This window comes from Pecten maximus, chromosome 8, assembly GCF_902652985.1.
Source record: "Pecten maximus chromosome 8, xPecMax1.1, whole genome shotgun sequence".
NCBI lineage: Eukaryota > Metazoa > Mollusca > Bivalvia > Pectinida > Pectinidae > Pecten > Pecten maximus.
In genome coordinates this window covers 26,910,151-26,933,621 of record NC_047022.1, presented here as the reverse complement: position 1 = coordinate 26,933,621, position 23,471 = coordinate 26,910,151, and the positions used below count along the sequence as shown (strand labels likewise).

Genomic DNA, 23,471 nt, shown 5'->3' with positions numbered 1-23,471 from the left:
TTATGCTGAGTATGTAACACTTTTCTTTTTCTTTTTGCATTAATGTCACCCCCACGTTTGATGCTTCATTAGGACCGCTTTCATTTACCGCGGTATACACGGTGGCTTTTTGACAAGATATGGCAAAGACTTTGAAGGTCTGGATTACTATCTGCACGTTCGTCAAGATTCACATCTGCAATGTTATGTGTTACAAAAAAAATATGACAAATCGGTGTACCTCAGGGTCTCCTTACACGGTCAAAGGGAAGTAACTTGATAATTATTATTGAGGTAAGCGACATCTATCTTTTAACAAATATTGAAATACAACGCAGATCATACCATATTTTTGTTTATGAATTATCTTTATAATTTCATTACATAGCATTGTTATCATTGTGGTATTTAATAAGTACTTTACATAAATTTGTGTGTGCTTAAGCGATTTGTACGAAACTGAGGAGTTGTACTTTTCAAAAATTGTCAACAAACACGGTAAGATGACATATCGAGGTGTAGAAGTGAGCGATTGTTTTTAACTATCCTTGTCTTGGTTTTACTATTTTGTTGTGTATATCTAGCTTGTTTTAGTTGATACTATGGAATGTATTCATGTACATCAATCTGAAAACTGAATTTATCTACAAACTTCGGTTCGGTTTTGCTATGGATTCGTGTCCGTACTTGTCGACGACAAAGACTGAAAAAATACGAATACAGTATATATCGTATCATACATTGTGAATGTCTTTCAGTCTCCTGACACCGACACGAGGAAGTGTATAGAAATCGCACCTTCGTCATAAGGTGGGATTGGATATATTAGTTTACAACCTGCGCCTAACAAAGAGCTGAAGAGTACTTAGCCCGAGTTTTCTCTGGCCCTGTCACCATGTCTGGTGTAGCTAAATATAGGGGCCCTACACCAGACATGGTGACAGGGCCAGAGAAAACTCGGACTAGAGAGTACTGTATATAACAAATGCATGACCACGGCTTTCAGTTGACCCTCGATCGACTTTTAGCAATTTCAGAAGTCAAATAACTATTTCTGAGAAATCTTTTAAAGTCTGATTTTGAAGGATTGCTATTAAACAACATCCTTTAATTAAATAATAAACTTTACATTATTTCATTGGTAAATAAGCCAGCATCTCAACTTACTGTACAGAACATTGGCTAGCTCCTGAATAACCTCATACATAATGTAGGTGGTATGCAATGAGAAATGATTAAAACAAAAACAAAGCAAAAAAAAGAAAGCTCTGAATCAATCAATTCTAATTTGCTTTTTACCTTTGTTTACTACTCCAACAAGCAAGGTTAGAGGTGAGGAATTTTCGACAGGCGCTTTGTACAGCAGTCAGCACAATACATCTGATAAAAAGCAAGCAAAAGCCGTTTATGTTATACTGAGTAATTTGGTAACATGTGATCTAATGATTACATATCACAATTAAATAGAGAAAATAGATGGCACTTTCAAAGTGAAATTATTTCATATTTAAGCCAAATTTCTCAAATTTCAGTTAACTCCTGAAATCTCAAATTTTCTTCCCAAAATGAAGCTTAGTAAAGGCCCCATCCTAAATCAATGGGGGAAAAAAAACTGCACACTTAATTATACAGACTCATAATTGCACATGGCCAGTTGGACCCTAGCTGTCTTTCCTAATCTTGATTATTAAAAGAAATTAATTGTTGGTTGAATTTGCTTTTCCTTCCAGATATGGCATTCTTTCCTATACAGAATCAACTGCAGTTCAATCTAGATGTTCCCAGTAATGTGCAGAATGTGGCTTTCAAATTCCATCGACCAAACCCCATAGTGATTGATAAAGGAGGAGGGCCCCCAGGAGTTATCTTTCCTGTCGGTCATGCTGGTGTCCATGGCCCACCAAAAGGGGGCATTCATGATGTTTCAGGAGGGCTAAACTTGTCTTCCATGTCGGAAGATAGAATGTCTATAGCTATGAAACTGGCCCAGAGGGATATTCGTAAGAAAAGAGAAGAAGAAAATATAAAGAAGCAACTTGGAAGAACCAGAACAAAATCACGCTCTCCTTCTCCAAAGACATTTGGGAAAACAAAAGTGATAAGAGATCGAGCATCAAGAGATAGGATGCGTCGCCAACCTGTGAAAAGCAAAGCCAACTTAAAGATTAAAGAACATGACAGGAACTGTAGTCCAAAGAATGCCAAAACACAAACCCCTCCCAGATTGTCACGCCCAGGTGGAGGGCGTGTGCCGGACTTGTCAATGCCAGGTATATATAAATTACAGCACAAGGATTTTCTTCTCATAAAAAAATCTGTTTGCACTGACTGATTTAATATGTAAATGATTGATAGTTTTATGAAACAGAAAAAATGACTGAAATTGTAACCTCAATATATGCATGCACCATTTGTGTATGAATCATATTAAGAAAACAAAAACATCAAAGAAAATGCAATTTTACTTTAACATATTTGTGATTTTTTTTTCAGATTAATAAATAAATATATATAAATAAATAAGTATACTTAAAGCTTGTATATGTACATATAAGCTTTTAAATTTGTAATAAATGAACATTTACAAAACTAGTGAATTGTCAAAAAATGCTTGATCCATATACAGAAATTTATACTTTTTTTTAAAGAATAATTTATTTGTTATTTCAAGCACAAAAATATGAAATAACATTAAATTTCATTGCTTTTTTTCTCAGTATCATCACAGTCACCACCATCAAGGGACACAGACTTCAAGCTCTACCCTGTTACACGGACAACTCCCTCTACCCAACCAGAGAAAGAGATAGAGAGACTACAGCATGAAATGGAGGGTTATCTACAGCAAATTCAGATTATAGAACAGCGGGCAATGATTGGTAATATATTATTAAATACTGTTCTTTATAAATTTTTTCCATTATGCCCCAAATCTGTTACCATATTACGCCACAAATGTATTACGCCCCATAAACTGTAACGCCCAAAAAGTTGAAATATCGCCCCATTTTACACAACCTGACAAGCAGTACACATGTGTTAAGTCTGTCTGTGTCGAAGAGTGTCTTTCAAGGTTTATGTAAATAATAAATCGAGTGATAATTTACCAAAATGAAATCACAATCAAATACATGTGAGGTCAATATTATTGTTATCAACTACATGTGAGGTCAATATCAACTACATGTGAGGTTAATATCAACTACATGTGAGGTTAATATTAGTGTTATCAACTACATGTGAGGTCAATATCAACTACATGTGAGGTCAATATCAACTACATGTGAGTACAATATTAGTGTTATCAACTATACATGTGAGGTCAATATCAACTACATGTGAGGACAATATTTCAAAACATAACATTAACTCATCAGATGATCTCGCCTAAATCACAAATACAAATTTACATAATGATTGCATGAGTATACCTGTAATTGAACTGCAGTTGTTTAATGATTTTTTATTTAATTCTTTTTTACGTAACAGATCAAAACACAACTTTTTTACAACCTTCCTCTAAACACCGTCCAAAAGTTGGGTATCTTGAAGTGGAAGAGGGATCGGAGCGAAAGCATGTGCGCATGGAGGAGTTGGCAACACGCACTTCACGCCAGCTCTATATGTTACGACAACAAGTCCGCGAGATGCAGAATGAGTGTATCCGCCTTGGACCAGAGAAAATAAAGCACACAAAGAAAGTATGACATACTCTTATCAAATGAATGGCTGTATGGCAAAATTTGTCATGGATAATGGTGCAATGTTTTATAAACATTATATTCATTTAAGCATTGATGGCAATTTTTGTTAGTTTCATCTGCATAGCGGATTCTTACAAAAGTTTGCAAACAACATTAAGGCTAAAATCTTTAAACGACTTCTTCTCAATAACCAAGAGGCCCAGGGAGTTGATATTGGGTCTGTAGCATGCTGGGGTGAAGGGCTCCCAAGTTTGTTCAAATGAATGACCTTGACCTTCATTCAAGGTCACAGGAGTCAAAAAGGCTAAAATCTTTAAATGACTTCTTCTCAATAACCAAGAGGCCCAGGGAGTTGATATTGGGTCTGTAGCATGCTGGGGTAAAGGGCTACCAAGTTTGTTCAAATGAATGACCTTGATCTTTATTCAAGGTCACAGGAGTCAAAAAGGCTAAAATCTTTAAACGACTTCTTCTCAATAACCAACAGTCCCAGGGAGTTGATATTAGGTCTGTAGCATGCTTGGGTAAAGGGCTACCAAGTTTGTTGAAATGAATGACCTTGACCTTCATTCAAGGTCACAGGAGTCAAAAAGGCTAAAATCTTGAAACGACTTCTTCTCAATAACCAAGAGTCCCATGGAGTTAATATTGGGTCTTTAGCCTGCTGGGGGTAAAGGGATAACAAGTTTGTTCAAGACTACCCTGACTCGATTCAAGGTCACTTCAATCAAGTATGCTTAAAATCTTAAATGACTTTAGTGAAAAGCCAAAAGTGCAGAGAGACATTATATTAGTCCTGTAGCATGCTTTCAAATAACTGCAGGATCCATATATGAAAAGATCACTGCATTGCAGGTGAGCGATTTGGGCCATTGGGCCCTTGTTTCATACCCCTATGAAACTAAAAAATAATTAACATCGACACTTATTATTAATTTTTGAAATTGATTTTCAAAATCAAAGCATATTATATGTACAATTTAACTGATTTTTAAGGGATTTTTTTTCACGAATCAATACGCAACGTCAATGGCCGAATTTGTGACGTCACATTTTTCGTGCCATTTACAGACATTTTTTCATAGAGGTATGCAAAAACACTCAACCAATTAGAAAGCTGAATTCTGCATACAAACAATGGTAAATTAATCATTATTCTTTTTTTTCTTTTAGAGTCGGAGCTCAGCACGACTAGCAGCAGCTCACCGTGGAGCTGTGCGAGCAATCCAGTCATTCGTTGCTAACTTACCCCACACTGATTTAAGTGGAGGCCTTCCCGCCACCTACCATGAGCTGGCCCTCCTCATACGCCAGATGACACTCCTCAGTAACCAGATGGCTTCTGAACAGTCCAGTGTACAGGCTGACCTGCTCAAGATGCTTGACAAGGTGGACGTGAGTGTACATTTTCTGTTGTAATTAGAGGATTCCTACCTTGTTTCATGGGATATTTGTTTTATGAGTCAGATGTCTTAAAAATTTACTCTGAATCTGATATAAATAAATAAAAGTCAACCATGCATACCATATCTCTGGACCCAATGTTCTCTCAGGGAAATTGGTCTATTTCATGTCTGAATCAAGATATCATACGTAAAAATCAACAACGCCTTTGATTATATATAAGTTGCATTTAAATACAGAAATCACTGTGATACTCATACTTTTCTTATGTAGACATTGGTATGTTCGATAATATATCTGAATCATCAATGGAAGTATGTCAGTCATCTAAGCAAGAGTATTAAAATAATTTTATTTTCATCAGGTTTTTGTTTCTTTGTTATTGTGTAAGTGGACTAGAGATTTTACCCCTGACTATAGTAACTCCATGTATGAAGCCAAGAACATGACGGGCATCAAGTTTGATGTAAAGTCTGTACTGAAAATGTTATAAAAATCTAAAATGAAATAATGGTTTTTAACCATAGTTTATTCAACCTATAGTGCACTGTACACTTTTTTGGTTAAATATGGTATTTTGAAATAAATATGTATGTATTACACCTTCTTTCAATTAAGGATCTTAACAAAGCATGGTGCAAAGATTTACCAGAGAAGGAGCCAGCCAAACCTGTAGTTACCAAGACTAGGGAACAACCTCGGGTTCCTCCCGCTCGTCAAGACCCCCAACCAAGAGGTCGCCCGGTGCAGAGGAGGGATGTAGGCAAAGAAAACAAACCCATGAAAGGTACATACTGTATACTATCAAACAAAATAGAACCTCTTCAGCAAAAATTGTTTATTTCCAGAAGACTTTTCTGAAAAAATGTGAAAACTGCACCAGGAAACCCTGAATTTTCCCCAGATAGTACCATCTAGCTTTATAGAAAATCAGTCTCAGGGTCCAATAACTCAACTTTCTCATTTTTTGTGTTTTCATTAACGTTCAATGTAATTATTTACATCATTTTCTTTGGCCCCTAATGGATGTTGTTACAAACATGTAAATGTCAGTATGTGAACCTGGCCAGTCTGTCTGAGTTTAAGTTAGATGTAAATACTGTTACAAAGTCTGTTATGTTCCTGTTGAACTTTCTGTTTAATGTGTCTTCAGGAATCATCAAACCATCTACAGCAGGATCTAGGAAGGTAGAAAAACCCAGAAAAGGTAAAACAGCACTTCTGAATGCTAAACATTTACTGATTTTAATTTCTGAAACACATTATACTGTAATAGGAAAAATGCCACCACATTTCAATAGTCAATACTAAAACTTCACAGTACATGGCCAGAGTGGTCTTAGACTAGTGAATGTGTTAGCATATATACATCAGTTAATTAAAAACATCAATGGTCTAGTAGCCAGTATGATACAGATAACTCCTATGTTTGGTAAGTGAATTTTCATTGGGTATAAAAGATACTAAATAAATATATATTTTAAGGTGAATTTAACACTTTAGTCTTATGTATAGACAACATGTTTCTTGTATACAATGTTTACATTTACTGTGCTTTGTCCTTATCTATGTCACCTTGGGATCACAAGGCTACAGACACAGAGTACAGATAGTGATATGTTACAGCTATTCGAATTCACTGTCAGTCAGGATGCTGTTACAACTATCCTATATTCCTTTATAAAAATAAAAACTGCCTTAAATTTGAAATACAAATACAAACCAAAATCTCTCTCTTTTCTAATTTGTCCAAATGAACAAATAAAGATATATTACACTGTATCAGCCATCTGACAAGGAATTCATTCATTTTGATAGACTGAAAAAATTTTCTCTTTTACAATACATATAAAGTCTATAGAAAAACCGAACTAAAACAGAGTTGTTGATTGGTTATACTTTTTAGGTCACCTGATGATGTTTCAAGTGACCTATTCTAATTGTCTTAAATAATCGTGCATCGTCCTTTCATGAGCAATTTACATTTTCCACTTCTCAATGATATTTTGTTTACTAAATAGTTGTTTGTACACAACATTTAAAAACCCCGTCACAGTCTTCATGTTAGTAAATATCTATTTCTAACCTCGCGCCTTTGATCACGTGATGTTCTTGACCAATGGAAATACGTCAGGGGATAGCGCCACCTGCATTCATTTTCAAGCAGCGTGATTATTTGTAGCAGCAGTGTTTTATTCATCATTATTTTCTCCTATTGTTTACTTTCGTCGCAACAACTCCTATTGACTTTTGAACTTACTAGTGTTTTGCCTGGAGTTGTCGTCTCCTACGACAGTGAAGTACACACCAATAACGGTATTTACACGTGTGTTGTGTTTGTTTACATTTTTATCGACGTGTGTCGAGGACATTTCCTTTAGTTTACATTGACGAATGTCATTCGTCATCGAGCTGTGTATTTCCTATTTGGATCCTAACAGTCTTTATGCAACCACAATGTGTTTTCTTTGCTATCGGGATCTAACTTTGTGTGTGACTTATTCGTGCTAGTGGAAATCGAAAGACATCAGTTTGTAAACCGTCTCGGGTCATCTAACATGGCGGCCAAGCAGGTCAGGAACGCGTCACTACCAGCAGCTTGGTGCGCGATCCCAGGATTCCGTGCGGGATTCAAGATGGCAGCGCCCATGTCTTGTCGAACACTGTAGGGCATTGCATCGTCTTCTTTGGCGTTTACGGTTAATTTTGTAGGGGTAATTATCTGATTTAAGGAAAAATAATTAAGGAACTACACGTACAACATTATTAGTCTAGATTTCCATCTCGCGATATTACGACATGCAGTGTACTCGGAACTAACCGAACAACTTAACTAGTCGGAATTTCAATCTCCCGACGATTACGACATGCAGACTCCTCGGATAATCAACGAACAACTTTGATAACTACATACAGACGACTCGGAAACTCACCGAACTACATTATGCGTTTCCATCTCCCAATGATAGCGACATGCAGATAAAGTGGAAATCGTAGCATCAGCTTACTATGCTTCCAACTCAGTTGTCTTGGACTTTTCAGCGGTGAGATTACTCATCAATCTGTCTATTTTGACTTGTTGTACCTGACCAGACTTTGGTTACAGCGTGGATATCAGAGGAGCATTCTCGATACTTGTTACTCTAGTAAACATTTATATCTTCGCGTTCACACCTTCTATCTGTATCTAGCGTTACTGTTTTCTATGTACTTGTCACAGATATTTCTAAATAATTGGTTTACGGCATAGCTGTCACACCTTTTATCTGTATCTAGCATTATTGTTTTCCTTGTACTTGTCACAGATTCTTGTTTATACTTGTGCGGAATATATTATGCAACTGTTAAGGAGAGCTTTGTCATAGATATATATAGAGATGATGTTTCTTCCTCACTTTATTTAGTCTGTTACTAGATTGTTATTATCATGTACTAGGTTTAATTAGTTATCAGTCAGATCAAGCCTCTTCTATTACGAGTCAAGTCACTCATCTCATGAGTAATCACAACTTAAAGTCTAGGATCTTCTCAGCAGCCATAAGAAGTGAAGTTTTTCCTTACAATAGCCACCAACCTATGCCATGTTTTATTTGTTTATTTTGTGGGTAATCAGGTCATGTCTTCAACCACAATCAAGTCACTCTTCTCTTGAGTTGTCATAACTCGAAGTCAAGGGTCTTCTCAGCTGTGTCTGCGAGTCAAGTTTCTTCTCACGAGTCACTGAGACTCAGAGCCAAGGGTCTTCTCAGTAGCACTTAGGAGTCAAGTTTGTCATGCCACCAGCTACTACTTCGCTGTGTTTTGATTCGTTAGTTTATGCAGTCATGTCATCGCTTCTCCAATCATGAGTCAAAACTCTTCTCATGAGTAATCACAACTCAAGAGTCAAGGGTTTTCTCAGCTGTGTCTGCGAGTCAAGTCTCTTCTCATGAGTCACTGCGACTCAAAGTATGTAGTCTTCTCAGTAGCACTTAGTCAAGAGTGTCCCGCACTAGCTACCTACTACTTCGCTGTGTTTTGATTTGTTAGCTTACGTAGTCAGGTCTTTGCTTCTCCAATCATGAGTCAAAACTCTTCTCATGAGTAATCACACTCAGAGTCAAAACTCTTCTCAGCTGTGTCTGCGAGTCAAGTCTCTTCTCACGAGTCACTGAGACTCAGAGCCAAGGGTCTTCTCAGTAGCACTTAGGAGTCAAGTTTGTCATGCCACCAGCTACTACTTCGCTGTGTTTTGATTCGTTAGTTTATGCAGTCATGTCATCGCTTCTCCAATCATGAGTCAAAACTCTTCTCATGAGTAATCACAACTCAAGAGTCAAGGGTCTTCTCAGCTGTGTCTGCGAGTCAAGTCTCTTCTCATGAGTCACTGCGACTCTGAGCCAAGGGTATTCCCAGTAGCACATAGGAGTCAAGTTTGTCACTACAGGGGTACTAGAGTCAAGTCGCTTCTCTATGGCTCAGTAGGGTCAAGCTTCTTCTCTAGTAGGACCTTTCAGTATGAATGATTTAGAGTCAAGTTGCTTCTCTGCTGTCAAGTAGAGTCAAGCTTCTTCTCTAAGTCAGGCATTTTAGAGTCAAGTTGCTTCTCTGCTGTCAAGTAGAGTCAAGCTTCTTCTCTAAGTCAAGCATTTTAGAGTCAAGTTGCTTCTCTGCTGTCAAGTAGAGTCAAGCTTCTTCTCTAAGTCAGGCATTTTAGAGTCAAGTTGCTTCTCTGCGGTTCAGTAGAGTCAAGCTCCTTCTATAAGTTTCGAGTACTCCATTTTCTTTCTTCACCGTGAAATACCTGGAGTCAAGTTGCTTCTCTGGAGTTCATCAGAGCCAAGTTTCTTCTCTGGGTGTTTCTCCAAATACTCAAGTCTTGTTAATTTAAGTTAGCTGTTTAAGCCCTGTACACCATTCAGTATCCTTATTGTATTTCTGCTGTTCAGTAGAGTCAAGCCCCTTCTTTAGTTTTGAGTACTCAATTTCTTTCTTCACTGTGAAATACCTGGAGTCAAGCTGCTTCTCTGGAGTCCGACAGAGTCAAGTCTCTTCTCTGGGTGTTTCTCGGAATACTCACATCTTGTTTATTTAAGTTAGCTGTATAAGCCCTGTACTACATTCAGTATCCTTATTGCATTAAGTACTTATAACTTTAATCGTATCTCCTTTTATGCATCGTAATCAGTTTGAGTGTTGGCAGGTTCATTATAACTACCTGTTCTGTGTATGTAAGTTCCTTAGTCTTGGCAACCAGTTTGTTGACTTTCTTAGGACATCTGCAACCCTTTCTTTGTCTATTATTAGTAGATATAGTTGACATACGGAGCTTGTTATCCTCTTACATCTTCAGGGTGCGTTCCCAGTACCTAATTATCATCCTTAACACTTTATCATTGGCACTGTTTCCTTAATTAGACCTCCATCAGAAGGATGTAGTTCTTGCATCTGTCTCATTCACAGACGCAGAATCTAGTGCTCCTTTAAATACTATCTCACTTTATAGTATTAGGTATGTTTTTCCTCTCTTTTTCAGCTTTATTCCATACGTGATATAACCTTTCAATCATTTGAACTCTTGTCATTACTTGGTTTATCTGCAAGCTTTATACCAGTTACTGTGCCACTGACCACATTTAACTTCTTAATGTCTCATTTTAGAGCATATGATAATTATGTGTGTATATATGTAATACGGTGCATTAATTTCTATAGGCAAATTTGTGCTTAGTTGTACTGATTATAATCAATAATTTTCTAGTTCATCATCGATTCACTTTATCTACACTCTTAAAAATATTACATTGTCATATCCTTCTTGCACATAATTTCTTTCTTGGGGGCTCTCATTCGGTTACTTTATTGTAACCTCTTCGATTTGGCCTTTTAAATTCAGGGAATTTCTTGCCCCCAATTCATTATATCATATTTTGTGTATTTATTTCTTATGTAGATGATATGCTTGGGATCGCCCAAGCTCGGGGGTCGCCCCATCTGAAACAGTCTTAGCAGAACTGCCTGCTTTTTAGCTACCAATTGCTTACTCTGTGGCTTGAGGTCGCTCAAGCTAGGTTTCTCTCCTCTCTATTAGTCATAGCTAGCTAAGCTATGATCGCTCTAGCTTGGGGGTTGCATGCCCCTATAGTATAATTAGTATCTTAATTGTTTAGGTGTATCTTTTGAGTAGCGAGTAAAAATTTATTATGTAATATTGTTAGTTGATGTTATTTAGTTGTAAGAATGAGCAGCCCCTAAGAATGCCAAAACCTTTAGATAATATTTAATATGAGCCTGAACAAGTTTTTGGTTCCATTCAATAAATTTTTGACTTTCATACTGTTTTGGTGTGTTGTGTATAAAATGATATTTTGTTTACTAAATAGTTGTTTGTACACAACATTTAAAAACCCCGTCACAGTCTTCATGTTAGTAAATATCTATTTCTAACCTCGCGCCTTTGATCACGTGATGTTCTTGACCAATGGAAATACGTCAGGGGATAGCGCCACCTGCATTCATTTTCAAGCAGCGTGATTATTTGTAGCAGCAGTGTTTTATTCATCATCCACCATCCGCCCCACCTCCACCTTTGATAATTTGCAGTTTTCTTTACTGTGGTTTGTGTATAATTGTTTATATTATATTATAATTACCTTTTAATATTTATATACTGTTGTTTTGTTTTGATTGCCTGTACTTTTCATGTGTATATGTTGTTTTTATTATATGTGTTTACTTAATTATAATATTTATATTTATTACATGTCTTTTTTACTTGTTTCGGGCTCATTTGTTTAGGGGTAAGTAAGGCCTCATGGTGAGACAACACCTGGCAAGCTGGTCTGAGCATTGGATAAACCTACCTCCCTGATTCAGGTTGGGGCAGCCGGCTCGCAGCACCTTTTTGTACATCTGTGTTGGTTAATTATAAGCTTTATTTTGTTACAATGCAAGCTGTCACATTTTTATTTTTATTTTGGGCTGCTCTTCTTAGTAAGGAATAGTTAGAGGATATCACTCACAGTAATGAATTTATCACGCCGTGATATTAGCACTTTTAAATTCGGGGAATTTCTTGCCCCCAATTCATTATATCATATTTTGTGTATTTATTTCTTATGTAGATGATATGCTTGGGATCGCCCAAGCTCGGGGGTCGCCCCATCTGAAACAGTCTTAGCAGAACTGCCTGCTTTTTAGCTACCAACTGCTTACTCTGTGGCTTGAGGTCGCTCAAGCTAGGTTTCTCTCCTCTCTATTAGTCATAGCTAGCTAAGCTATGATCGCTCTAGCTTGGGGGTTGCATGCCCCTATAGTATAATTAGTATCTTAATTGTTTAGGTGTATCTTTTGAGTAGCGAGTAAAAATTTATTATGTAATATTGTTAGTTGATGTTATTTAGTTGTAAGAATGAGCAGCCCCTAAGAATGCCAAAACCTTTAGATAATATTTAATATGAGCCTGAACAAGTTTTTGGTTCCATTCAATAAATTTTTGACTTTCATACTGTTTTGGTGTGTTGTGTATAAAATAACCAAAAGGTATAGAGACCTGATATTGGGCCTAAAGCATGTGAAGGGCTATCAAGATTGTTCAAATGAAAGAGCTTGTTATATAAATATTTTAGTTGTAATGGATGGGACACCAGACAGGAAAGCAACAATGAGAGCAGGTATTGCTGCCCTGGTGGAAGCTGGAGAGCTTAAGAAAGGTAGAGCAGGGATGGCTTGGGAAGTGTCTGGACATCAGCCATCACAGGCTGCAGCTAAAAGTCTCATCCTCCCAGCCAAATTACAGGTAAGCACCCAAACTTTCCTGTAATTTACATAAATCATGGAATGTTAGTAAATTAAAGGTTTTGTTTTTGATGCTATTTGCTATTTAATGGTTTTGTTTTTGATATTTATGGCTATTTAATGGTTTTGATTTTGATGCTGTTGGTTAATTGTTTTGTTTTTGATGCTGTTGGTTAATTAATTGTTTTGTTTTTGATGTTGTTGGTAAATCAATGGTTTTGTTTTTGATGTTGTTGGTTAATTAATGGTTTTGTTTTTGATGCGGTTGGTAAATCAATGGTTTTGTTTCTAATGTTGTTGGCTATTTAATGGTTTTATTTTTGATACTGATGGTTAATCAATTGGCTCTTTAATGGTTTTATTTTTGATACTGATGGTTAATCAATCTTTTTTTTATGCTTTTGGTTGATTAATGGCACTGTTATTTGAACAGAAAGTGTGAGGTTTGAGTTATTTCCCTTAACTGCTGATTCAGAATCTTTATACATGTCGAACGTTCCATAGAGCTGGAGTGATAAACCTGATACAGTTGGGATTTTATTACCACCGAGAAAATTGACTTTGATAACAAGACAAATTTTTCAGCACTTTTAATGTGAAGAGAGCCCACACCAAGTGTGGAGTTGTCCAGGTTATTCTCATACAACTACTGTCACTATATACCCCATTTGTAGGAGAAAATAATATGACGATGGCTGCTAGTGATCAAAACATGCCAATGGTATCTACCAGTACAGCCTTCATTTTATTTAAATTTTATGTCCACCACATTGTGAGGATCTCTACCAAATACTTAAAGGTATCCATCCATTGCAAGAACATGACTGCTATTTAAGACGTCAGGAGTGCTGGTTTTCCCATACTATCTAATTTCTTGGAGAACTGTCATTTATTTTCCTATATACTTCATTTCTAGGAGAAGAGAGCCCGTGCTCAGAGGGCTACGGTCCAGGTAAATAGCGACTGTCACTTCGCGGATCCTACTGTGTCCTCAAATCTCAAGTCTGTAACCCCTCAGCATAACCTTGTCATGGAGCGATCCTTCTCTGCTCCACCCACTCCCTCCAGGTAAGAATAAGGTGCTGTAATGTTTGTGTGAGGGTGTATGTGTATAGGTGAGAGGATGTGAATGAGAGGGTGCGAGGGTGTATGGATAAAAATATAGAAACCTTCTGTTCGCAATTGATAATACAGTAATTTTATATAATAACAGTAACTGTATAGTTGATGTATAGTGTCTCTGAGAATATATATTTATATATACAATGTATATATATATCTTAATCTATATTACAATTGATCTAGGGTGGTCAGTATGTATGTGTGAGCAATAAATATGAGCAAGGCATATCATATATAATGTACATTACATTGTATTGCTGAAATTGAATAAAAAGTAAATTAAAAAAAAAAAGTAAATTAAAAAAAAAACAAGAATAAAGATGCTATAACTACCTGTTGATTGAACAGTAACGTGTAGTTCTTCTACAAAGCAAAATGTTACATTTATTATACAACCATGAAATAAAGTCTTCAACAAATGAAACGGTGATCATCATATTATTTGGAAATCCTTTTGTAATGAAGTTGCAGTTACCTCCCCTTTTTCAGATAGAACATTATTGTATCTGAATTCCAATTGTAGGATTAGTGAATTGTTACAGTATAGCCTCATTAATTTAGAGTGACTATGAGCAATTTTTTATCAAAAGGACATTATAACTTGATCTGATTATAAATGTATTGTACGACGTGGTAGTATTGGCTGTCATTGTCTAAACAGCCTTCTTTGAATTTAAAAAGAAAAAGAGAATAAATCAAATGGTGATGAGAGACAATATTTGATTGATCTAAATAAAGGAGAGGGAGATCAGTAAGTCCTGGACAACAACGGGAGCCATGGCGACCAGGTGGCACTGGCCGTACTCCCTCTAAAGGAGGAAAGAGAAGAACCCGCTCACAGAGTCCCGCTCTACAACGATGTCACCTCATCCAGGACATGCTTGACGGAGACTTAGTCAAGTAAGTGGTGATATCAACCTGATAAGATCAATGACTAGCAATGTGTTGATGTAAAAAGCCATCATACAACATTATAAATGTCTACCAGATGTGTCTAACTATGACCAACAATAAAGACAGCAATTGTAGAACTTCTCCAGCTAAGATGTACAATATATCAACTGTTTATAAATATTCTGTTTCAGAACTCTATTTCCTGATGACATGGAACACATAGAAAAGGTTTGTTAAAAAAATATCACTTAAAAACAATATAGATGTATCACCCAATAGTTGGCTCATGGTAGTATTTTTTAGGGGGTACCAACAACATCTACTAGTCTAAGAGTTCTCTAGTATGTAAACATTGAATGCTGTATCTCAGAAAAGCTTTTAATGTTTAGAAAATTGAAATAATTATCATTTACTAGACACAAACATGCTTTTAAATTTATCATGTACAAGTCTACCTTGTAACTCGTGTAGTATAATGCCTGTTTTGATGTTTCAGAAGAAGACTCCAGTCAGAGGCAGGCAGCTGTATTCTGCCACTTCACGACGGGAAAGGTAAAGTTTAACAATTTATAGGATTATCTTGTTCTTAATCAAGCTTTGGGACTTGAGACCTTTAAATTGATCTGTATTCAGTAAAGTTTCTCAGTTGATTCAATTCCTGTAGGGGACATAACTCTGGCATATCTGGAATTAATCTGATTGATGCCCGTAGTGTAAAGGAAGGTGGAACAGCATTATTACAGAGCTTTTCAAGTTGAACGAAAATTTATCATCTTAAATACAGTTCTTGTTACTTATTCAAGATATCAGTGATAGATGCTATTTTTCATTCCAACATGTAATAAGTTTAATTGATTTGTTGGGTTCAAGCTTGGATATGAAAAGACAAACTTGGAATTGCTTGTCTTTCCACAGTGTTATGTATGATTGTATGCCATCTTGTACAGGTCATCACGGTCACACAGTCCAACAGAGAGACTGGTTGATAACGCTGAGAAAGCCATCCAGAGGAGACTACAGCCCTTACTGGACCAAGCAGAGGTAATCTTTTGAGGAGGAAACATGTATCACACTATTAATGACATGATAAAGCTTGACAAAATTCTCAGATTAAATATTCCTATCATAATCTATTTCAGGTATATTTTAGAACAAAGAAGAGTGTCAGACATTTTATTTGAGGTCAAAGAATTTATAGTGAAGCTTATCAGCTTCTATAGTCTGGTTAACAAAACCTAATCTAGGTATTTAAGATGCTCAGAAAAAGAAACAAGAAGTATTATGAAGCTGATATTTATATGATAGTATTTATTAATTGTAATTAATACTAATTGTATGTTTTTTTCTGTTTATTGTTTTTATGTCATATTAAAGTATGGGAAGTGTAACAACTTGCCAGTCATGTAAAATGACCATCTAATATGGACAGTGATATTGAGAAGATTTTTTTCTTTACATGTTGTAGGAGATAGCTTGTCGTCAGGAACAGCTTCTGGCTGCATCTGATCCAACTTTCAGACAGGGGCTTGCAGACGAGATCACCAATGTAAGTTTTCCTCGTGTGGTAAATTCTACAGACATGTTCACATCATTCCGTTTCATTAACATTATCCTTATAATCGCAAGTTATTTTTTGTTTTTCTGACTTTTGAATGAAATAATTTAGCTGAAATTACACACACAAAAATATACAAATTGTATTAAGAAAATTGTGAAGCCCATGCCTCATGTGTTCCATTTAGCTGTGTCTTCTCAAATTAATCTTTTAAGTCTTTAAAGACAAAAACACACATTTGTATTGATGACAATAGTATCGAATTGGTTTTGATTTGTTACCTAATTTTGATAAACTTTGTGATTGCAGCCCGAGGAACGGAGAGACGTGTTGACGGAGATGATTCTCCAGGATGTTATCACAGACACAGCAGAGGAGTTTCAGGCTCTGGAGCGACAGGAACGGGCGGAGAAAAAGGCTGCAGCACTTCAGGACCGTCCCACTCTGGAGAACCTAATGTATAAGCTTGAGCAGATGGAGGTCAGTTGAAACACAATGTGAAAAGGAAGAGAATTACATTCCTTATGGACTAATATCTTACTCAAATGTTGAAGGCCAGTCCCACATTTTCAAAAATCATAACATCAAGAATAAATTGCAAAATATAAAGCTCTATTCATGGCCTTATTGTTTACCTGTATGAATATGAAAATACAGGTATTCAAATTTGTTTTGTATCTTCAACAGGAAGAACGCCATAGCATAAGACGACGGTGGGCAACAGTACAGTTCTCAGAGACAGAACCTTTAACCAAACGTACTATTAAAGGTAAAAAGGAATCTTACACATGATTAATGGTATGACATTATTGTTGGGATCATAACGACACTGAACTACCGAGGAAACATAAGTTATGTTTGTACATCCCATGACACGATACTGACGTCCTATACACATATAGGTACTATGAGGCGATAGTGCTTGCTCCTGGGGGCATTATCAAACTGGTATGAAATTGAACGTGAATCTTTATGACATCACTGTTACTGTTGTGCTGGACGCAGGCAGCGAAAAGGTCTGATGCTGAAAGTCCCTCAATTTGTGAAATATTCAGTTGAATATTTAAAATTAGCAAAGCAAAATGTAAGTGTGATGTACTGAACAAAGCGTTGCCTTCTTTTTAGGGCATTATGGTCTGATAGTGTTGTCTTGAGGTGGAATATTCCCCTCCCTCTGGCTCGGGTACTAAGCCATCCCTCAACAACACTCAGATTATGAACCCCTCAAAGGAGGGCAATGATATTTAAAACTATTTACTCAGTTATTATGTCAATAGTTTCGATTTATAAGGTTTAATAAGACATAAAAAGATTTGCATGAATTAGTTATTTTGATTTTAATAAGATATAAAGAGAAACAATGAAGTCGTCCAATAGAAAGAATGGACACAATGATTATGTGCCTGAAACTGCAACCTGTATATCTGCCGTACATGTACATCTGTACCCAGAATTCTGTTGACAAAAATGTGTGCTGCAATGTTTTCCAATAAAGAAGTAAAGTGATCATTGTTGTATGATATCGCAAGAAACACTTTAATACTCCCCTTCCAATTCAAACAGAAAATATATCGGATTAACATTCATGTAGCTTATATTTCCCCATTACTTTCACCTGAAATTGTCATTTATGTTTTTTTACCAAGATGAACCTTATGTTTATACTGCAACAGTGTTTATACTGCAATAGTTATGACATAATTACACAAAATTCTTGTTAATTAAAATGGTTTAATTAGTACCCCAGGCCTACATGAAACTTTATATCACTAATTAGTTGTAGACACATTGGCTTCTTTGGCCTCGTTTATAAAACAGTATTCCATTTGTTTTACAGATCCTGGTCGTCCTTTAGCACCTGCTGCTATGGAGATCACAAGGCACACAGTACCTCCACGTACTGTCCAGAAAAACATGCACAGGTAAATTAAAAGAAAGAAGTGCTTTGGTGAAGGGCTACCAAGCTTGTAATAATGAATTACCTTGACTTAAATTCAAGGTCAAAGGGGTGAAATAGACTAAAATCTTTTAATTTAAAACAACTTCTTGTCAATAACAAAGAGGCCAGAGACCTGCTATTAGGCTATGGGCATGCTTAGTTGAGGGCCTTCCATAACAATTGTTCAAATGTATGGCATTGAACTTCAAGGTCAAAGGGGTCAAATGATTTAAAATGTTTAAATGACTTCTTCTTAATAACCAACAGACCCAGATACCTAATATAGGGGCATCAGTATGCTGGGGTGAAGGGCTACAAACATATTTAAATGAATTAACCTAGCTTTCAAACTCTATTTGAATAAATCTTTCATCAGCTTAGTATCTGCATAAATGACCTAGATTAACGTCAAAGTTACATAAGAAGTGTGTGAGCAAAACAGTGAGAGAAACAGTGAGGGATACAGTGAGATATATGGTGAGAAATACAGTGAGATATATGGTGAGAGATACAGTGAGAGATATAGTGAGATATATGGTGAGAGATACAGTGAGATATATGGTGAGATATACAGTGAGAGATATAGTGAGATATATGATGAGAGATACAGTGAGATATATGGTGAGAGATACATGGTGAGAGATATATGGTGAGAGATACAGTGAGATATATGGTGAGAGATATAGTGAGATATATGGTGAGAGATACAGTGAGATATATGGTGAGAGATACAGTGAGATATATGGTGAGAGATACAGTGAGATATATGGTGAGAGATACAGTGAGATATATGGTGAGTGATACAGTGAGATATATGGTGAGAGATACAGTGAGATATATGGTGAGTGATAAAGTGAGATATATGGTGAGGGATACAGTGAGATATATGGTGAGAGATACAGTGAGATATATGGTGAGAGATACAGTGAGATATATGGTGAGAGATATAGTGAGAGATACAGTGAGATATATGGTGAGAGATATAGTGAGATATATGGTGTGAGATATATGGTGAGTGATCAGTGAGATATATGGTGAGGGATACAGTGAGATATATGGTGAGAGATACAGTGAGATATATGGTGAGAGATATAGTGAGATATATGGTGAGAGTTACGATGAGGGATAATGTGAGAGATACGGTGGGCAATACTGTGAGCAGTACAGTGAGATATATGGTGAGTGATACAGTGAGATATATGGTGAGTGATACAGTGAGATATATGGTGAGAGATATAATGAGATATATGGTGAGAGATACGATGAGGGATAATGTGAGAGATACGGTGGGCAATACTGTGAGCAGTACAGTGAGATATATGGTGAGTGATACAGTGAGATATATGGTGAGTGATACAGTGAGATATATGGTGAGAGATATGGTGAGAGATACAGTGAGATATATGGTGAGAGATATAGTGAGAGATACAGTGAGATATACAGTGAGAGATACAGTGAGATATATGGTGAGAGATACAGTGAGATATATGGTGAGAGATACAGTGAGATATATGGTGAGAGATACAGTGAGATATATGGTGAGATATACAGTGAGAGATACAGTGAGATATATGGTGAGTGATTAACCGTGAACGATACAGTGAACAATACAGTTCTATTGTTCACCTTAGATTTAAAAATGATAGCATAAACCTGTAATTTTTATTGTTTTCAATCGATCATAATTACACTTTGTCGAAATATAGCATCTTAATAAAAGTTGATAAATATGAGGCGTACTAAGTGTTAGGAAGCTAAGAATCTTACTCTGAGAATTGAGATCTTCTTGTCTTGCGCCCAAGGGGGTGGATGTTTATGTTCTCCTGCAGTGTTTTCTGTTACAGAGTAAATCAATTTTATTTCTAACTTATGAGGTTTTATTGGGATTTAAATGGAGTTTTGGCTGTTAGTTCTGTAATGGGATATTCTCGCTTTAGGTTTTATCACAAAACCATCCTGTTATCCAGTGAAATCACACATGATTTATATATATGTCACTGGTGTAATGAGCGTTTTCATTGGCTGAGCCAGTCAGAAATGGATTGTGATGTCATAATATGAACAATGATGTTATGTCATGAATGGATCATGGTACAACTAAATGCCTACCTGTGTTTGATTTCTGCCCACAAATTGTTTTTACTCAAAGGCTTGTCAAAATATTATTAATCTTGTCTCTAAAGCTTGGCTAAGCTTGCAAAAATTAAAATTAAAATCTCATGAAATGAATGAAATGAAATTCATTAAGATTGTGATCCTTTTACTGATGGAAACCTCTTTTACTGACATAAATATTTGTATAATTTTCAGGGAATTCACAAAAAGCAGAGATGATGAGCCGATCATATTTACAAAAATGAAGTCTGAAGCAAGATTCACAGAATTCAAAACGGGATTTCAAGCAGGTTTCGATGATGTTCCTCTTAACGATTCTGCTTATGAAATGAGAAGTCGACCAGAAGTACAGATCTCAATACCCAAGCGTGTACGGGAAAGAATAATGTCTGGAGTGGAGGCTTACGAGAGGTATCTGAAGAAGACCTCTCACCAGCGCATTGGAAAATTTGATCCCTGGAGGCTGATGGAAGAGTAAGTTTACACTATACTTTTAAACATTTTGATTACTGGGAAAGGTGGAAAATCTAACAATTACAAGTTGCATTTCAGCCTCTAGCCATACAGCAGAATTATGGTCAGTGTTATTATTTCATGTTAGAATCTTATGTTCTTTCAGGTGATATGTATTTGTGTTATCATGAGTCTAGGGAGATAATTATAATTAATCACAGACAAACCAGGGAAGGAAGTATGTACCCTGTAGGGATATACTAGTACAAAAGGCCAAATCAAGATTCAATCCTTAAGTGGTTAAGTGATTTACACATACCAATTGTATCTTACCTTAGACTACAGTGAAAAAATGCTTGATAACATTAGGTTGACAAGAACAATACTTGATAACAATAGGTTGTTCTTAAATCACATTACCACAGTAGAACAATACTTGATAATTATGTTGATCTTAAACCACATTATTGCAGTATGTCAGCTGTAGAAGGCTACTGTAGGCGATATGGTACATGTATGTTTTCTGAAGGTCTACTAGTGCACTCAGAACAGTTAGAAACCAGTTATAAATGCCAGACTTTTATCTAATAAAAGACCAGTCTAGTGATACTTTTGAAGCTATTAGATATTTACCTAGAACGAATATTCATACCCTGCCTACACTGCTCTCTGATGACGACCATCTATCAGAAATTTACCATGTTATGACCAAGTTATGGACTTCAGAGCTAGCAATAAAAATCTCAAACCATTCAGGCAAAAAAGGAAAGAAAAACATGTCAAACCACTGTAAACACAACTGAAATATGTATCTGACAGATATATCATTCTTTAAATGTAGGGTCTCTTAAAGACTGCTGTTTGGGTTCTGTAAGATCTATTCGAATTCCTTTGTAAAAGTTCCATTTTCTAATTTCATTTTCCATGTACTTATCAGGGTTGCTGACCACATTATGGATGAATGTATGGCTGATATTTCTGTGGAGTTAGAGGACTTGAATGAAGATATTGTCACTAATGTGTGTAAATCAGAGTTTTTAATACCAAAAGAGTCCGGGGAAAGTCCTCCAGCCTCACCTCCCCCCACCTTGCCAAGCCCTGCCCCTAGGGACAGCCCTTCTATGGTGGTCTTTAAGGATCAGCCTGTACATTTCTCTATACCTTCTGTAGACGAGGAGACAAATGTAAAACAGGTAGATGAGGATAGCCTGAAGAAAGTCAGTTACAAGTATGAGGATTCTGAAGAGGATGATGATGACGATGATGATGATTTTGAAGATTATGAAGATGATTATGAAGATGAGGTTTCAATATGACCTGTGAAGTTTGATAACATCTTGGATACTCGGTGTGTTTTGATGTTAGTGTAATGTGAAGATTTAATCAAGACAAAGGAACAAGGTCCTATTGAAATTATTGCCTTGACCAACAGTGAGAAACCAATCATAATACAAAATTACATTTGACTTCTCAAAAAGTGTAGGCTTGTGTGAATATCTATTGAGATCAATAGTGTTTGATTGAAATCACAGCTTTTGATATTATAAGAAAACATATTATTGAGCTTTTCAAGAAATTAGGAAACATTTTTCAGTTAAATGTATCGAATTTCATTTGAAAAAGAAGAACTACAAAATATTTATATCCAGTTAAAATTTCAAATTATATTGAAGTACCAGTAATCAGCTGTTGGTAGATATTGGTGCAAAGGGAATCGATACCGAAGGCTTATATACTATGGATCTGTAATAAAAAAAACTGTGATATTTTGTATATAGATTATATCTGTACATTATGTGCATATTTATTTATTTTGTATATTTGACAGGTATTGTAGCATGTACAGGACACAGTATAAATCATTGTTAAATAAGAATATGTATTGTGATATCTGACTGTCAAAGAACGAACATTTCTATGTAATGTGTATTACAAATTATAGACAGTCCAGTTGTTAAGGTCTATACATGCAAGAAAATAATTCCATAAAAACAAAGTGGAAATAAGTGGTCTGAAAAAAAAGTTATCTGAATGCTAAATATTAAAAGTGTTGACTTGGAAACATAAAACATCAATTATGGGAACCAAACTCTCTACGATAGAGAACAAATTCTTTGCTGTAGTTATAATAAGCCAGCTTCCTCCTGCTGTAATTGGGGTACAAGACTACAGCGTTGAAAGTTTGTAGATAGTCAAATATATGAGTCTATTCTTCATAATCCTACAGTAGTTGTAATCATGAATTGATGATAAACAAAAGGTTTCATATATAATAAATGAGCATTTGTTACAAATTTCTTGTTTCTTTGTCATGATTTAAATTTTGTGAATTTCACATTTCATGATATTAACATCCATACTTTCCCAGCCTACAAATTGTGCACTAGTTGTTTTGATGATTGAGGGCTTGTTCCCAATATTTTAATTTGTTTCTTTCTTTTTGTGTGTTTTTTTAAGTCACATTGAACAAAAACAACAAAAAAGCAAAAACCTGCTGTTAAAATGACCAATAGCACTACGGAAGCAAAGC

General features: G+C 36.0%; 1 protein-coding gene across 2 annotated transcripts; it reads left to right on the top strand.

Moving 5' to 3' along the window:
• The first annotated feature begins 438 nt into the window (after positions 1-438).
• On the top strand, positions 439-23,235 carry LOC117333023 (protein moonraker-like). Of its 2 annotated transcripts, none has more exons than XM_033892136.1 (19): positions 439-477; positions 1,710-2,249; positions 2,697-2,858; positions 3,469-3,680; positions 4,857-5,078; positions 5,706-5,874; positions 6,241-6,294; positions 12,695-12,864; positions 13,780-13,931; positions 14,724-14,885; positions 15,071-15,107; positions 15,376-15,431; positions 15,827-15,920; positions 16,345-16,425; positions 16,744-16,914; positions 17,122-17,203; positions 18,272-18,356; positions 20,684-20,962; positions 21,879-23,235. In XM_033892136.1, exons 2-19 carry the CDS (start codon positions 1,712-1,714, stop codon positions 22,255-22,257), a joined length of 3,105 nt encoding a protein of 1,034 aa, XP_033748027.1. In that variant the 5' UTR covers positions 439-477; positions 1,710-1,711; the 3' UTR covers positions 22,258-23,235. The 2 variants fall into 2 exon arrangements, with proteins under 2 accessions (XP_033748027.1, XP_033748028.1); XM_033892137.1 differs by lacking the exon at positions 439-477 and adding an exon at positions 485-503.
• Positions 23,236-23,471: the final 236 nt, after the last annotated feature.

Bases quoted from the DNA above. Each gene is read 5' to 3' on its own strand.
- LOC117333023 (XM_033892136.1), top strand. From the start codon at position 1,712: ATGGCATTCTTTCCTATACAGAATCAACTGCAGTTCAATCTAGATGTT. The intron at 16,426-16,743 runs GTAAGTTTTCCT...TTGTGATTGCAG, and splicing joins TTGCAGACGAGATCACCAAT to CCCGAGGAACGGAGAGACGT. The intron at 17,204-18,271 runs GTAAAAAGGAAT...TTTGTTTTACAG, and splicing joins AACCAAACGTACTATTAAAG to ATCCTGGTCGTCCTTTAGCA.